Raw genomic sequence first — 16,830 nt, 5'->3', positions numbered from 1 at the left:
TTAAACCCCTACAACTCATCCAGAACGCCGCAGCCCGTCTGGTGTTCAACCTTCCCAAGTTCTCTCACGTCACCCCGCTCCTCCGCTCTCTCCACTGGCTTCCAGTTGAAGCTCGCATCCGCTACAAGACCATGGTGCTTGCCTACGGAGCTGTGAGGGGAACGGCACCTCAGTACCTCCAGGCTCTGATCAGGCCCTACACCCAAACAAGGGCACTGCGTTCATCCACCTCTGGCCTGCTCGCCTCCCTACCACTGAGGAAATACAGTTCCCGCTCAGCCCAGTCAAAACTGTTCGCTGCTCTGGCCCCCAATGGTGGAACAAACTCCCTCACGACGCCAGGACAGCGGAGTCAATCACCACCTTCCGGAGACACCTGAAACCCCACCTCTTTAAGGAATACCTAGGATAGGATAAGTAATCCTTCTCACCCCCCCCCTAAAAGATTTAGATGCACTATTGTAAAGTGGGTGTTCCACTGGATGTCATAAGGTGAATGCACCAATTTGTAAGTCGCTCTGGATAAGAGCGTCTGCTAAATGACTTAAATGTAAAATGTAAATGTATGCATACTTTCTGAAGGCCATGTATATACTTTTGACAAGTTTGAAGATGATCTTCTTTACAGTAGGTCGAGGGCCATGTCCCAATGTAGGCTACTCATTGAAGGACTGATATTAGCATTTTTTGTGAATCATGTTCAAATAAGCTATAAGCAGAGGTGTGGACTCGAGTCACATGACTTGGGACTCGAGCCACAAAAATGATGACTTGCAACTTGACTTTGACTTTAACACAAATGACTCGTGACTTAACTTGGACTTGAGCCTTTTGACTCGAACTGACTTGATACCGTCCCCAAGCCCAAATATAAAAAATTAGGCTATTAAAAAAGAGAGCCAATCAAATTGTGCCAGCTGAGAAAAAATTGCGCGTGGCAGTGCAGAGGAACTTTTGGCGAGTGAATTCAGATGGAGCCCGTGCTTGGAAAGATGATACCCCAAATTATTATTTTCGGATATAAAAGACTACGCTGTATCATCAAAAAAGGGATTGCAACTTGCAAAACATGTGGGAAGAAAATGACAAACAAAGGCGCAACAACTTCCAACTTTGTTCGACATTTGAAGCTGCACAAAGAGTGGTAAGTCGTGGCTAATATAGTCGACGTTAAATCAATGGCCCACCACACAGTCAGTCGGTGCGGGAACGTGATCATTGCAGCCAAGATTGAGCTACAGCTGGCTAGGCAGTTGGTAGACTATATCCTGCTTGATGTTACTGCTGTTCCTAAAGCCATTGACATATGTTCGCCTACTGTAACCACACGTGTTAAGGTTGGGCGACTGTGTACAAGCCTACATTGCCCGATTGCGATCCTCGATAGTCGATCGCTATGTAATATACTAACTATTACTCTTGTTAAAAATATGAAATGGTATTAAATTTGGTGAAGAGCAAGTTTAGGACTTGAGACGTGACTCGGACGTGCCTGTCTTGACTTGGGACTTTTTGGATTTGAGTGCTAAGACTTGAGACTTACTTGTGACTTGTAAAACAATGACTTGGTCCCACCTCTGGCTATAAGTGACTTTGTACTTATACTTTCGATGATGCACGAAAAAATCCTCATATCGGTCCCATGAGTTGAATGAGATTTGTGTCAGAAATGCTAAAACGTTAGCATGTGGAAACAGTGCCAGGGAAACTAAACCAAAGCATGGATTGCTGTCATACCTTCTCCATAGACTGCTTACAATGTTAGGAAACCAATGTGTAATTTTGTAAACTATCCCTTTAAGCATTTTTGGGGAAGGATTCATAATGTTGTTCTCCCATCCTCGTGTGAATTTAGGTAAATTTAACATGAACATGTGTGTACACAATTGACCTGAAATATCTATTATTTACAACGCTACTGCCACATAGTGGCCATTTCAGGACGCCATAATATCCACATCAATGGTAATCTTCACTGTACCCATTAGAAGGCAACTCACTGGGCACAGACATCAGTTAAATTTATAGTTTTGATTTGGTTGAGTTGTCAACTAACATGAATTCAAAGTGAAATCAACAAAAAAATGTCAGTGTCACTGGATTTAAGTTAAAGACGGGTAAAAAAACAAAATGCCCTTATGTTGATTACTTTTTGCACATCCAATCCGTTTTCCATGTTGATTGAACATCATCACATTGATTTTTTTTGGGGTTGAAATGATTGAACCAGTTTTGCGCACTGGTTATTGACTCTGGTGTCTAGGCTAACCTTGTGATGACTCTCAGTAGATGGTCAATGTACACACAGTATACCTCTATACCTTTTGCCTATACAATAGGTGGCCTTCTTTGCGAGGCATTGGAAAACCTCCCTGGTCTTTGGTTGAATCTGTATTTGAAATTCACTGCTCGACTGAGGGAACTTACAGATAATTGTATGTGGGGTACAGAGATGAGGTAGTCATTCAAAAATCATTTGAAACACTATTATTGCACACAGTGAGTCCATGTAACTTATTATGTGACTTGTTAAGCACATTTTTACTCCTGAACTTATTTATAACAAAGGGTTGAATACTTGTTGACTCAAGACACTTTAACTTTTCATTTTATTCATTTGTAAAAAAAAATTATAATCAAAAAACAGAATTCCACTTTGAACTTATGGGGTATTTTGTCTCGATCAGTGACACATTTCAATTGAATCCATTTTAAATTGAGGCTGTAACACAACAAAATGTGGAAAAAGTCAAGGGGTGTGACTACATTCCGAAGGCACTGTATATCCAATGATCTTTAGAATTGGGAATCCAACAACATGTAGATAGACCTTATTATGCAAACCCATGTTTTTCTACATTTAGGAAAGAAAGTTGCTCCACACCTATACGTTTCTGTAAAGCACACTTTTTAATATTCATGATTTACAAGAAAAAACACTGTACACGTACAACCTCAAATAAGAAATTGAAATCAATATAAACAGCGATATTGGTACATTGTTACACATTGTTATAAAAAAAAGAAACACTTGAGACAGTACCTCTCCAGAAATATCAAAACAAAGTGACAATCTACCATTTACAAGTTATGACGTTGGCCTAATACTGATTATAAACACACTGAACATGAAATGATTTCTATCCTCTATTCTTTTCAAAGCAGTAAAGTGCTTTATTCTGCTTAACTGTTGGGTGTTAATGGAAGGTATGCATCCCTTCCTGTGGACTCAAGGACTGTTTTTGCACAGAGTATTGGAAATGGCATTATTCACAACCCCTTTTTTTATAATAGCAAAATGATCACAGTACTTTTTCCCCATGTACTATGCACTTGAGAGGAGTGGCTGCGGCCAAAATAAGACACCACACAACATTTTGAAACTGGAGTCATCCTCCTTTTTGTGCCACCCTAATTTTACGCTAACCCATCAAGTACAGGTGCATCATGGTTAAGTGTGGTATCAACGTGAACTACTAAACATGTCTGTTTGAATCAATATCGAAGCAAGTGCCATGCAGTGGAGAATTCAAGAACACATACAGTGGTGGCAAGGCTTAGTATGTAAAAACTGTCTAGATCAAATGTTGTGATTATGTATCTTCAAGGGAGATGTGTGTGTGTGTATATATATATATATATATATATATATATATACAAATAACTTGCTTTGCAGTTTCAAATACAATTCCACACAAGATATTGCTGTAAAATAAATATAGTGAAACGCATCAACTGAATTAATTGTTCATGTGGTGGTGTATAGCAGGGTTGGAATCATGGGTCTAAATTCAGGAATTGCATATAAATTAATTGATTTTATAGCATATTGGGAGTGTGTTACTACTAATAAAGAATTCTATAAAAACAACCCATTTCATTTTAATACACATTTTGTAAAGTGATTAAAGCCACAGTCTGCGATTTGGGGAAGCTGATTGTCAGTTATCTGATTGTCCTTATACACTCACTGCCTTGATTATTCTCAAATGAACTCGATCAATCTGACTTAAAGGCCTACCTTATGAACTAGGCACTAAAAGGGGGTCCTCTGTGATTTATCTGCCAGTAGCATTGCCCACTAGATACAGTACCTGAGCGTGACTTTTCTACAACTGCATGGCTCTATCTAATACTGATGGTTAGCTTTCCCTCTTTGTTTCAGGCAACCGAGACATCACTTGCATCTATTTAGCCTGGCCAATTGACTGTACAGGGTGGCTTCGTCAATCCATACAATCGTATCAACAACCAGGGTAGTTATCCAACGTGACACAGGAGAAAATCATTCCAATACATCGGCTACTATAGACACAAGACTCAGGGGGTACATGTACTCCACCGAACTAAACAAAGGGTTTGGGGTTGAAATGTAAGACAACAGCGTGCTTCTGTTCTGGAACTATGATGCTTTAGCACAGGAGTGATGGGGAATTAACACGGTACGAAGATCATGACCACGCTGATACACTCTTGTATGTACTTTGATTGAAATGGAAACTCTATACATCTGTCTGTCTGAACAGTTATACCTTAAGGAATCTAAATACACATGTTAACCTTTTTTTCATTTGACCACAAATCTAATACATTTTACAGAACATCATGTACATATTTACACCAAAAGAACATTTTATTGATCTAATTGAGTACAGGTATGTGATGGCTTGTTCAATGGAATCTAGCCATACGATGACATCGTGAGCATTTCGGTTTCAGGCTCAAATGTACTGACTTAATTATGACGAAGTCAACGGACTTATTAGTAAGCTGTACTGACTTAGCTGTACTGACTTACAAAAAAACAATACAGAAATTGTGCTACATACTGGTTGTCCTAAGCCAACCAATCTGTAAAGCAATATAAAAAATCAAACGACACTAAACCAGGCCCCTGATGGACATCAGAACTGAAGAGTCATCTCACTCGCTCCTCCTCTTCCTCCCATCTTCTCTATCCCTCTCTCTGTGAACATAGAGTCCCGTTCTCTCCATCTCGCTCTCCCCCTCCCCCTGTATCGCTCTCTCTCCCTCTCTCCCTCTTTCTCTCAGTGGACGTCACTTTCCATGAACTCCTCCTTGATGGAGTTCTTGTTGCTGCGTGACACTTTGCAGTCGGGCATGTCAAAGCCAAAGTCGGCCCACTCATCAGCGGCGGCAGCGACAGCCTGTGGCCCACCTCCCGGGCGGTTGGATGGGATGGTAATGGTGTGGCGCACACGGAAGTGTACGGCCTCCATGACACGCTGGCGCTGCAGCTCACCGCCGGGGACGATGGCCATGGCGGCGGCTGCCATGTTGCTGCTGGAGCGGAGGAGCTGCTGGCCATAGTGGTCTTGATGGTGGGAGGAAGGAGGAGGTCCCACCCCGCCGCCCTGCTTCATGTCCTGCAGGCCCCGCCAGATGGCCAGGCGGAACTGCTCTGGGATCTTTAGAGCACTCAGGTCCTAGAGAGAGAGACAGAGAGAGTGAAGGAAAGGATTGACAGAATGGGAGATAGAAAGGAAGGAGAAGAGAGAGGGAAAGGAGGAGAGTGAATAGTAGAAAGTGAGAGATACATAATAGACCTCAGGCCACAGTGATCCAAACCTGACCCCCCTCTAGGACTGGAATGATTTACTGTGTAAATTGCAGAGAGAGTGAATGGGTATTTTACCTCCATGGACAGAGTCTGGAGTTGGTAGAGACTCTGCAGGCCCTGCAATGTGAAGTAGTCGATGCAGTTCTGGCATCCCAGACTGGTTAGAAAGCTGTGTGGAGAGAGAAGCAGTGCCACTTAGATTTAAGACCAGAGTTAGTGTCCACTCCACCGCAGCCAAATTTATGTAGGGAGGCAATGTCTACTTCGGTCTACTTCATGTGATTAAAATCCACTACCAGAGTTAACTGTAATTTTATTAAATGGTTAACTATGCCAGAAATGTGCTTGTCTGTACAGATGTAGGATCTTATTTTGATCACCCTGTGGCAGGAGAACCTTCTTGCAATGCAGGACATTTTTAACGTGTAGTGTATTTGAGGTTTAAAAAGGCTTCTGAAGTTGGTAATTTTCATTGAGAAAGTTCAGACTTGAAAAATATATCAACCCCTACAGAAATGTCCATTAATTATAATCCACATAATAATTCACATTTTTGGTTGCAGCAGGATTATTTTCCTGCTGTAGCAAAACTGGCTTAAATTTAAGATCCTACATCTGTACCTATCGTAAAACTAAGATGATGGTTTCATGTCCAATAAGGAACATAGAATATTACGATCAATTACAAATGGAACAATTTCTCAATGACTATGGTTATTAATTTCCGTCAAATCAAATTCATGCAGTTGTATTAAAGATTCATAAAAGCCAATTTGGTTGAATTAAAACCTTTATTATAAATACATGGATATAAAATTCTCGTCTACAAACACTTTAAACAAAACAAAATGTACAAAACAGTATACGATAATAACCATGTTCATTCTAATGCTGCTTTTTGTCTGGGTACAAACGGTGCAAAATGGAAGCCCTAACATTATGACAAAACAACGTCTTAGTTTGAATGCAATGCTAGGCACTAATAGATTAGGAAAATATGTTTTGAATGTTCCAATACCGATTTCCCTTGTATTCTGCATATGATTAGAGGGAATTAATGGAAATAAGATGCTAATATGGACTTAATGGAAATAAGATGCTAATATGGACAAGTTGTTCATTTAGATTTGAAAAACATAATATTGGAATTCTCTGATGGGTAAACATACTGTATTGCTAATACAACTCCCCAAACCGTAGGAAAGTGAAACGGCAACCTATTCCTCCAAATCCGACCAGCAGAGCATTCACTTAACATTGCAACAAAACCCCAGAAACATCTTACTATCAGACCAAAGTAATGGAATAACGATTCATTAAAGATTGGTGGAATTTTTGTCCAGTTTCTTTTAATTTCTCTACAGTCTTATACAGTTCAATGTAAATGGCTGAAGTAGGTACACAAAATGGCTGTGTTCTCTGTGAGAGAAACAATATGACCCAAATTATTCTAAGCTGCTCTGGGACATATTATAGGCAGAGAAACCAAGGAAGATGAGAGAAACTACCCTCCATGTTGGCAAACATGTCATGACAGCACCATTCCCATTTCAATCCTTACCAGAATATAAGGAACTTTTGGTGCCAAGATGGCGACTGCAGAGATCTCAAACTGAAAAGGCCCTATAATCTATTTATCATAGATGGCTCTGACTGTTCGCTTGTGTCAGTGGGAGAGGAAGACGGTGTCATTGGAGGGGGAGGTACCTGACTAGGCTGGGGTCAGGGTTATACGGAGGGGGAGGGGTGCAGTGCGACGTGGACAACATGGACTGGCCGCCCCCATGTCCCCCGTTCATGTCACTGTTGGTCTGCATGTGGTGACTGTTGAGCATGTTGGGACCTGTGGGAGAGGGGACAGGAACAAATCAATAGGAGCAATCAATAGGACAATGCTCTCAGAATGATGTCATTCAGAGGTTTTTCAGAGGTTTGCCATAGCAGCTTCTAATGACTAGCCTCGTTCCACCATCCTGATCTCGCAAGAACCTGATCCAGCATCCTGACTGCTGCGCTATCTAATGGCACCCATTAGCTGTGATAATACACACACACACATTCCTCCCAATTCCTCTGACAAACACTCACCCACGTGCCCCATGTTGGGGAGGGGGTTTTGCTGAGACTGGTGGCTCCCATGGCCCCCGTGCAGCTTGTTCATGTTGGACAGGGGAGATCCATAGGAGGACGGTGATGCTACGTGGCTCCTGGAAATTGGAGAGGGGGAGATGATGGACGTGTGTAAGAGGGTAATATTTGAATGTGTGTTATGCACAGGTGTATGCATGGACGGAATGAGTGTATTTGGGTTTAAGTGTGTGTGAGCACACCTGTGTCTGTGTGCTTGTCTGTCTGTGTGTGTGAGTGAATGTGTGTGAGAGAATGTGTTTGTGTGTGCATGTGTATTCATGTGTGTGTTTGTGCATTTGCATGTATGCATATTTGAGCTGGTGTGTGGCCGACTTACTGTCTCTGAAGCAGCTGTTGCTGTTGTTGTCTGTAGGAGTCCACCAGCTGCTGTGGTACGAACTCCACCAGCTCTAGACTGTCCTTGATCTTCATCAGCAGGTCAAAGTTCTCTCTGCCGCGCACCTGCACACACACATATAATATATGTATACAGTAGTTATATGATACAGTATATATAATAGTTATATCATACTACCGGTCAAAAGTTTTAGAACACCTACTCATTCAAGGGTTTTTCTTTTTACTATTTTCTACATTGTAGAATAATAGTGAAGACATCAAAACTATGAAATAACACATGGAATAATGTAGTAACCAAAAAAAGTGTTAAACAAATCAACATATATTTGAGATTCTTCAAATAGCCACCTGTTGCCTTGATGCCAGCTTTGCACACTCTTGACATTCTCTCAACCAGCTCCATAAGGTAGTCACCTGGAATGCATTTCAATTAACAAGTGTGCCTTCTTAAAAGTTCATTTGTGGAATTTCTTTCCTTTTAATGTGTTTGAGCCAATCAGTTGTGCTGTGACGAGGTAGGGTAGGGGGGTATACAGAGGATGGTCTTTTACCAAATAGGGCTAAGTCCATATTATGGCAAGAACAGCTCAAATAAACAAAGATAAACGACAGTCCATCATTACTTTCAGACATGAAGGTCAGTCAATACGGAACATTTCAATAACTTTGAAAGTTTCTTCAAGTACAGTCGCAAAAACTATCAAGCGCTATGATGAAACTGGCTCTCATGAGGACCGCCACAGGAAAGGAAGACCCAGAGTTACCTCTGCTGCAGAGGATAAGTTCATTAGTTAACTGCACCTTGGATTGCAGCCCAAATAAATTCTTCAGAGATCACGTAACAGACACATCTCAACATCAACTGTTCAGAGGAGACTGCGTGAATCAGGACTTAATCGTCGAATTCCTGCAAAGAAACCACAACTAAAGGTCACCAATAAGAAGAAGAAGACAATTTGCTTGGGCCAAGAAACATGAGCAATGGACATTAGACCAGTGGAAATCTGTCCTTTGGTCTGATTAGTCCAAATTTGAGATTTTTGGTTCCAACCGCCGTGACTTTGTGAGACGCAGAGTAGGTAAACGGATGATCCACACATGTGATTCCCAACATGAAGCACGGAGGAGGAGTTGTGATGTTGTGGGGGTGCTTTGCAGGTGGCTGTCTGATTTATTTAGAACTAAAGGCACACTTAACCAGCATGGCTACCACAGCCTTCTGCAGCGATACGCCATCCCATCTGGTTTGCGCTTAGTCCCACTATCATTAGTTTTTCTACAGGACAATGATCCAACACTCCTCCAGGCTGTGTAAGGGCTTTTTGACCAAGAAGGAGAGTGATGGAGTGCTGCATCAGATGACCTGGCTTCCACAATCACCCGACCTCAACTCAATTGAGATGGTTTGGGATGAGTTGGACTGCAGAGTGAAGGAAAAGCAGCCAACAAGTGCTCAGCATATGTGGGAACTCCTTCAAGACTGTTGGAATAGCATTCCTTGTGAAGCTGGTTGAGAGAATGTCAATAGTGTGCAAAGCTGTCATCAAGGCAAAGGGTGGCGACTTTGAAGAATCTAAATAAAAAATGTATTTGGATTTGTTTAACATTCTTTTAGTTACTACATGATGCCATATGTGTTATTTCACAGTTTTGATGTCTTCACTATTATTGTACGATGTAGAAAATAGTAATTAGATGTATATCTATCGAGGGGGTGTGGTAAATGCACAATATACCACGGCTAAGGTCTGTTCTTTAAGCACGACGCAACGTGGAGTGCCTGGATACATCCCTTAGCTGTGGTATATTGGCCATATACCACAAACCCCTGAGGTGCCTTATTGCTATTATAAACTGGTTTTCAACGTAGTTACAGCAGTATACGGTCTGATATACCACGGCTGTCAGCCAATCAGCATTCAGGGCTCGAACCACCCAGTTTCTAAATAAATAAATATCTTACAGGCATATAGTAAATCTCCTCTTCACCATGCCGCCGTCTCTTCATGCCTGGACTAGGAATGTTTGGAGGGGTCTGTTTGAAAGCTAAATGTTGGGAGTACAAACAATGATTTAATATCATGAAAATTAGCAATAGGATTTTTACAAAGACATTCCTAATATCAATATGCACAAACTATTGCACTGGTGTATATGTTTGCATTGTGATCTGTGTCACTGTATGCATGTGTGGGCCCTGGTCAAAATTGATGTGCGATATAGGGAATAATGTGCCATTTGACTCACCCCAAGCAAAATGACCAAACATTTTGTAATGGTGTAGAGAGAGAGAGAAGGGTGACTCACTGCGCTTGTTGGCGTTGTTGTCGTTCTTGGACATGTTGTCGCTCATGGTCTGCTGCTCCCTGAAGTGGTCTTCATCTGCCTTGCGATCTCGCCCCGGACAGGCGCATATCCGCCCTTCAAACGACCGTCGTCCCAGCACCTGACCACTAATTGCAACAAAGAAAGGCATAATATATCATACGTTAATTTACAAGGCGTTGAAAGGCCTCATATGCTTACAACAGGTAATAAATAATATATTATAATTGTATGCCCTTATTAAAGTTATCAAAATATTTTGTTACACTTTACATATGCTATAAAAATAGTCACACACTATATATAAACTCTATATATATATATATATATATATATATATAAGTGTGGGTAATCGGCATCGCTGTGCCTTCTTCAGGGTGACCCAATAAATTACTGGGAGTTTATATATAGCGTGTGCGACTCTTTGTTTTTATGGCTTATAGTTTATTCGCCGTTAGTCGGCACCTCTACATAAAATAATTTTCTCAGCTCATGTTTTTTATTACACTTTTTATATGAGCCATGTGTTTAGTAATGCACTTGAAATGCATTCTTGATTTTTATGGATTTATATAGGCTCATCAGGAGCCATTGACTATGAATGCTTACAGCATGTTTTATTGTGAGACAGGTGTGCAAAAAGGCAGTTCAATCAGCTGTGAATTGTTGACACACACATGCACACAAGCATGAGCGCACACACACACACACACAATATGTCATGGACTTACTCGCGTGTCTCTAGGGTGATGATGATGAGGATGGGTCTCCTGTTCATCCCTCCCACACAGCTGCTGTTGCACATGAAGTTGTAGAGGATGGTGGTGAACTCTGTCCCCACCTATCAGAGAGAGAGACCTTTACTGGCTAGTCAATCGTTAGCCAGCTTGCCAATCACCAGACAGAGTGATAGCCAAAGCATACCATACCATGATGACACACTGAAGATTCCCATTTAAAATAAAGCAAAGTTAATAGACTGAAAGACACAACCTTTATCAGGCCAGGGCTTCGCTTGTGTGAAACCGGCCCTAACGCATCAGACTGAATGTTAACGGACAAAATATAAGCTGTATATTTTATTACCTCTAGATGGCAGTGTTGCCATAATGTTACATAGCAAAAGTCAGACATGGGACCTATTTTGAACATTTCAATCAAAATCATGGGCAACTAAAATATAAAGTTGTAAATAGGTATACTACATCTAAATAACTAAGTACAAAGACTGTTGTTTTCAAGGTGATTTTAAATGTTAACCAACCACCATGTTCTATTGCTGGGGTAGGCAAACTTGGCCCTGGAGTGTTATACAGACACATTATGTTTTTAATGGAACATTTGTGTTTTAAGACCTGGCAGACCAGGTGTGATGAATTTAACCAATCACTGTTGGTGAGGTGATTGGTGGAACCGGTTGTGTTGCCTGGTTGGGACAAAATTCAGTAGTGGCTCCGGCACTCCAGAGTCCAGCACCAGGGTGGGCTACAAATATTCTAGCGTATTGTGTGGGCGTTCCTAGCTGAGGGGAGCCACTCACCTGTGGGTTCTCGTAGGGCAACATGACACTCTGCCTGCATGTGACGGGGTCGTCCACATACTGGGACAGGTTGTTTCCCTCCACCCTGATCAGGTGGCTGGCTGGGGCCGCTTGGCCTGGGGGATGGAGAGGAGGGGGGTTACAGGTCAATCAACTAATCAATCTCTCCATCCATTTAAACTTTCTTAAATTTTTATACTAAACCAAAACTACACAGAAGCAGTCTCTTTGGACCAGAGGTCCTATTGAAATGCCATTTCAGTAGAATTGTTGTATATTTCTGTCATATAGCAGACACTCTTATGAGGGTGGTATACCATAAGTGCATTTAAGGTAGTCCAACAACCACATCATACTAGCACTGTTGTGAGTCAAATCTGTTGTGGGATACGGGTCGATGACACGAACTGATATGCCTATCAAGGTGGCGTGGTTGCTTACTGTCATTGAAGTCCCGTCCCAGCTCGTGGTTGGGGCAGCGTTTGACTACCTCAGTGACATGCTCCGCTTTCTTGTAGACCGGCATGGCACGGATGACACTGGCGTGGGGCGGGGCCGAGGACAGCTTGATCTGGATTGGACAGGTCTTGGCGATCTGACAGTAGAGCTTCTTCAGCAGTGGGGAGTACTGAGGGGCAAAACATAAGGGGGATGTTATTTTTGACTCGTCACCGTTGTGGTGTCATTTATTTTGTTACTTATCAAAAATCTCATCCACTTTGTTTGTTAATCATTTTTGGGTACACTTTACTAAAATCCTTCAGGTATGTTTTTTTTTTTTAAAGTTATAATTTATGAGCCGGAATGAGTCTTTATGTCTTAGCATGTTTCAGCATGATAATGCACTGCTCCATGTTGCAAGGATCTGTACACAATTCCTGGAAGCTGGAAATGGACCAGTTCTTCCATGTCCTGCATGCTAACCAGACACATCACCAATTGAGCATGTTTGGGATACTCTGGATCAACGTGTACGGCAGCGTATTCCAGTTCCCACCAATACCAGAAACTTCACACAGCGATCGAAGAGGAGAGGGACAACATTTCACAGTCCACAATCGACAGCCTGATCAACTCTATGCGAAGGAGATATGTCACGCGGCATGAGGAAAATGGTGGTCACACCAGATACTGACTGGTTTTCTGATCCACGACCCCTACCTCGGAATTACGAGTCATGTGAAATCCATAGATTAGGGCCTAATGAATTTATTTCAGTTGACTGATTTCCTTATGTGTCACATCTGCTCCTGCCACGCCCTCTAGTGCTCATCCAGTGCCTCCTTGCCCTGCCGCCACTCCCCCAGTGCTCTCTCTCTTTCTGTCTCTCTGTCTCTCTCTCTCTGTGATTGTGTGGGCGGAGACGGAGCAGATCCCCACCAACTGCAACCTGGTCCATAATCAAGACCTCTACAAATCCTCAGTGACAATAACTCAGTACAATCTTTGAAATTGTTGCATTTCTATTCTTGTTAAGTGTATTTATTGGTGATGAGATGTGATGTCTAAAAAAATGTACTCTCTCAAACCAAAGTGCTGAGTGGTGGTATTACTAGGGTATGAGATGGAAGGTTATGAACATGGTTATCATGTCAGATTAGTAGGACTAGAACTTATTGAGTGATTTTAAACATGAGGCAAAATACATTAAGGCTGTTTGAAGGCTGTAAAATTGGCTCAGTCATGTCATAAATAAAAGGACTATTCGGTTGCTGGAAGGAACATGATTAACATCTACCACCCTGGACTTGCAGGTGTTGTAGCAAAGTGGGTAATAATTCCTGGAGGGAAGCATGTCAGTTCAAAAAGCCATGTGTGTGTGTGAGAACGTTAAATGGAAGAGTTAGTATGAGTTCAGTAGGGACTGCAAACATAATACAATCAAATCATAACTGTAGCCCTATTCAAACTCCAAACGGATATTCAATATCACAAGCTTGCTCAATTGAATCAAGTCTACTGAGGAAAGCACCAACTACATTGGAGATACTCAGCTAAGATGCTATCATAGCCAGGCAGTGATGTATACTACAAGTCTGCATTCAGCAGGACTTGAAACAGTTATTCAGTGCAAATGTTTGGATATCTACCTGAAGTACATAAGTGCAAGTGAAAAGAGCCCTTTGTACTCTTTGACAGGCACGTCTGCCATTACCGATGCTGGCAGTCATCCTACTAAAAAGGAGGTTCAAATGCATCCAAACTTATGGGAATGGGGGGCGTTTCTTAGCGGACAAGCTTTAACATGCCCCAACACTATCAAGAAAACCCCAAAATCCACCTGAGGATATCAAACCTTCCAGGAAAGACCGTTTTTGTGGATTTGCTACAGTGACTCTAAATGCAGATGTAACATTTTTCCCAAAAGCCCTGGTGTAGAAATAAACATGTACTGTTTTCAATGCAGAGAGACATACGCTTTAGTCATTGATGCTACAATAGCATGAACATGCTGTTCAGACTCCAGTCAGTGGAATTAATCACTGATCATTTTGTTCTATTCTTAGGCCATATTGAAAATAGTGGACTTTTCCATTTGAATTACACACCATCATCATAAACTGTGGGGGAAATACGTCATCTTTGTAGACTATCATCTTTTGTTCTGCGCTGTTCAATGTCAAAACTCCCCCGTGGCGAATCCAACAGACAGCTTTGGGGGTGGGGCAGAGAAGGACAAATCTCTGAATTCCATATTGAGATACCGTTACTAAGCCTCCTGCAACCTTGCACCACTCAACCCACCTCACTCCAATCCCTTCTCCTCGCCCGCCCCCGGCCATAGCATAGACTTGAGACGTATGCGTAAAGCGGAAGCAAAATATTTGGGCAAAAAATCACGTCTTCCCATCCTTAGCCTGCAAGTTCAGACAGATCAGCCATACTTTGAATAAATCATTTGAAGCTGCAAAACCACGACGACGTTTTCACAGATTCAGGGATTTTTCCCCCCCCAGTGATTGAGCTGAGTAGCATTAACAGATCCCTCGGATGCAGTCGAAAGGTTACTGTTCTCTGAACCCGCAAAACGACCCTTGCTAACCAGCATTCCCAAATCTGATTTCTAACAGATATTGATGATTAGTGACACTTAGCCTTAGATAAGTGTACTGTACTTCAAATGTTACCACACATTTCCAATTGATGTGCATGGTACATGCAAATATTCTGTGCATGGATGTCTCAAGTTCCGGTTCGACCCACACAAATCGATACGTTCTACTCTAGCTAATGCTTGTGGCCCATGCAGGAATCAAACCCACAGCCCGGTTGTTGCCACCGGCACCAAGGTTATCTACAATACTGAGTCATTGGAACCACACTGAATACAAAATGAAGCCCATATGAATCAATAAGCATCATATGAGTTACATGTGCTGGGCAGATGGGGATCATTTTGATAGGTTCAGTCACAGCTCAGAGCATGGCAGAGCAATAAATCACTCTCTCTCTCTGTATGCAGCTGAGAGAGCGAGACGTCTGGACTTGTCCACTGACACATCTCCCTTCACTTATTCTACTTATTCATCATTGTTTTATTGAAAGGTGATATGGGAGTTCCGTACATCGACTGGAGAGCGCGTTCCACAGACAAGGGCGTTCCACAGACGAGAAAAGCCGAGTCACGGGCAAGCCCAATGCTGGGATGGATGGGCGGATGGATGGATGGATGGATCGGTGAATGGATAAGTGGATGGAGGAATGAGTAAAGAAAGGTGTTGAGTGCGAGAGGAAGATCAAGTGCAAGAGGGGGATAGAATGAGAAAAGCAGAGAAGAGAAAACGGTGCTAAATTTGGTCTAGGAGGTGAAGTGTATTGGAGGAAGAAGAGGTTGAGGGGGATTAAGAGGGAGAGGAGGATGTGCATGCTAGGAGATGGAGAAGTGTATTGGAGGAAGAAGAGGTTGAGGGGGATTAAGAGGGGGAGGAGGATGTGCATGCTAGGAGATGGAGAAGTGTATTGGAGGAAGAAGAGGTTGAGGGGGATTAAGAGGGAGAGGAGGATGTGCATGCTAGGAGATGGAGAAGTGTATTGGAGGAAGAAGAGGTTGGGGGGTTAAGAGGGAGAGGAGGATGTGCATGCTAGGAGATGGAGAAGTGTATTGGAGGAAGAAGAGGTTGAGGGGGATTAAGAGGGAGAGGAGGATGTGCATGCTAGGAGATGGAGAAGTGTATTGGAGGAAGAAGAGGTTGAGGGGGATTAAGAGGGAGAGGAGGATGTGCATGCTAGGAGATGGACGAGTGAAGAGCAAGAAGAAGACAGACGGAACTATACAGTCAGCCAGTCCAGTGGACCATATGTGCAGGTCCAGACAAGCTTGTGGGGAACGAGTGATAATTGCCATACTGTCATCCCTGTGGACATGCTCTGGCTTGCCTATAGCAAAGTCAGTTAACTGTCCAAATATGTTAACACACTGCAGTCCTCCTCGACTATATCCCACATCCCATTAATCATAGATGAGCATCAACAACACTTTCCCGAATCCCTCTCTACGCACATGGCAAAGAAAGAAATGAGTCTCTTGGATAAGAAGTGGAAATTCTATAGCGTTCTATGTGAATTCCCCCAAGGTGATTTCAGCTTTAATTGCTGTTTGGGAGCATTTGGGAGATGAAGTATATAATCATCTTTTGTTTCACCAAAATCTACCCAAAGAAATCCTGTCAGAAGTCACTGACCATCAAATCAAGCTTTATTTAGCACATTTAATAAATGGAATGTGACGCATTGTGCTACGCATTGTGCTTCACAGGACAAAAACAAATAAACTATGAAAATACAATGTGCTTCACAGGACAAAAACAAATAAACTATGAAAATACAATGTGCTTTACAGGACAAAAACAAATAAACGTTGAAAATACAATGTGCTTTACAGGACAAAAACAAA

The 16,830-nt window shown here is 42.2% G+C and overlaps 2 protein-coding genes across 8 annotated transcripts in view; one reads left to right on the top strand and one right to left on the bottom strand.

Moving 5' to 3' along the window:
• Positions 1 to 916: 916 nt before the first annotated feature.
• wrap73 (WD repeat containing, antisense to TP73) overlaps positions 917 to 16,830 on the top strand; it is a 63,217-nt gene continuing 47,303 nt past the window's right edge. The window contains exon 1 of the mRNA XM_052482931.1: positions 917 to 1,144. The gene's annotated coding sequence lies outside the window, so the exon portion shown is untranslated. The remainder of the gene's footprint in view (positions 1,145 to 16,830) is intronic.
• The window catches only part of tp73 (tumor protein p73), a 44,982-nt gene continuing 31,039 nt past the window's right edge, over positions 2,888 to 16,830 (bottom strand). For 4 of the 7 annotated variants that reach the window (XM_052482926.1, XM_052482927.1, XM_052482928.1 and 1 more), the window contains 11 exons: positions 12,378 to 12,564; positions 11,937 to 12,052; positions 11,128 to 11,237; positions 10,379 to 10,524; positions 10,035 to 10,117; positions 8,420 to 8,485; positions 8,049 to 8,173; positions 7,670 to 7,788; positions 7,289 to 7,424; positions 5,657 to 5,750; positions 2,888 to 5,447 (listed from right to left, as the gene is read on the bottom strand). In XM_052482926.1, coding sequence (XP_052338886.1) covers positions 5,049 to 5,447; positions 5,657 to 5,750; positions 7,289 to 7,424; positions 7,670 to 7,788; positions 8,049 to 8,173; positions 8,420 to 8,485; positions 10,035 to 10,117; positions 10,379 to 10,524; positions 11,128 to 11,237; positions 11,937 to 12,052; positions 12,378 to 12,564 — 1,581 coding nt within the window. In that variant the 3' untranslated portion in view covers positions 2,888 to 5,048. The remainder of the gene's footprint in view (positions 5,448 to 5,656; positions 5,751 to 7,288; positions 7,425 to 7,669; positions 7,789 to 8,048; positions 8,174 to 8,419; positions 8,486 to 10,034; positions 10,118 to 10,378; positions 10,525 to 11,127; positions 11,238 to 11,936; positions 12,053 to 12,377; positions 12,565 to 16,830) is intronic. The other 3 variants (XM_035741000.2, XM_035741002.2, XM_035741003.2) reach the window with 1 other exon arrangement.

Source organism: Oncorhynchus keta, chromosome 28 (assembly GCF_023373465.1).
Source record: "Oncorhynchus keta strain PuntledgeMale-10-30-2019 chromosome 28, Oket_V2, whole genome shotgun sequence".
Classification (NCBI taxonomy): Eukaryota; Metazoa; Chordata; class Actinopteri; order Salmoniformes; family Salmonidae; genus Oncorhynchus; species Oncorhynchus keta.
This window is presented reverse-complemented; position numbering and strand designations above follow the sequence as displayed.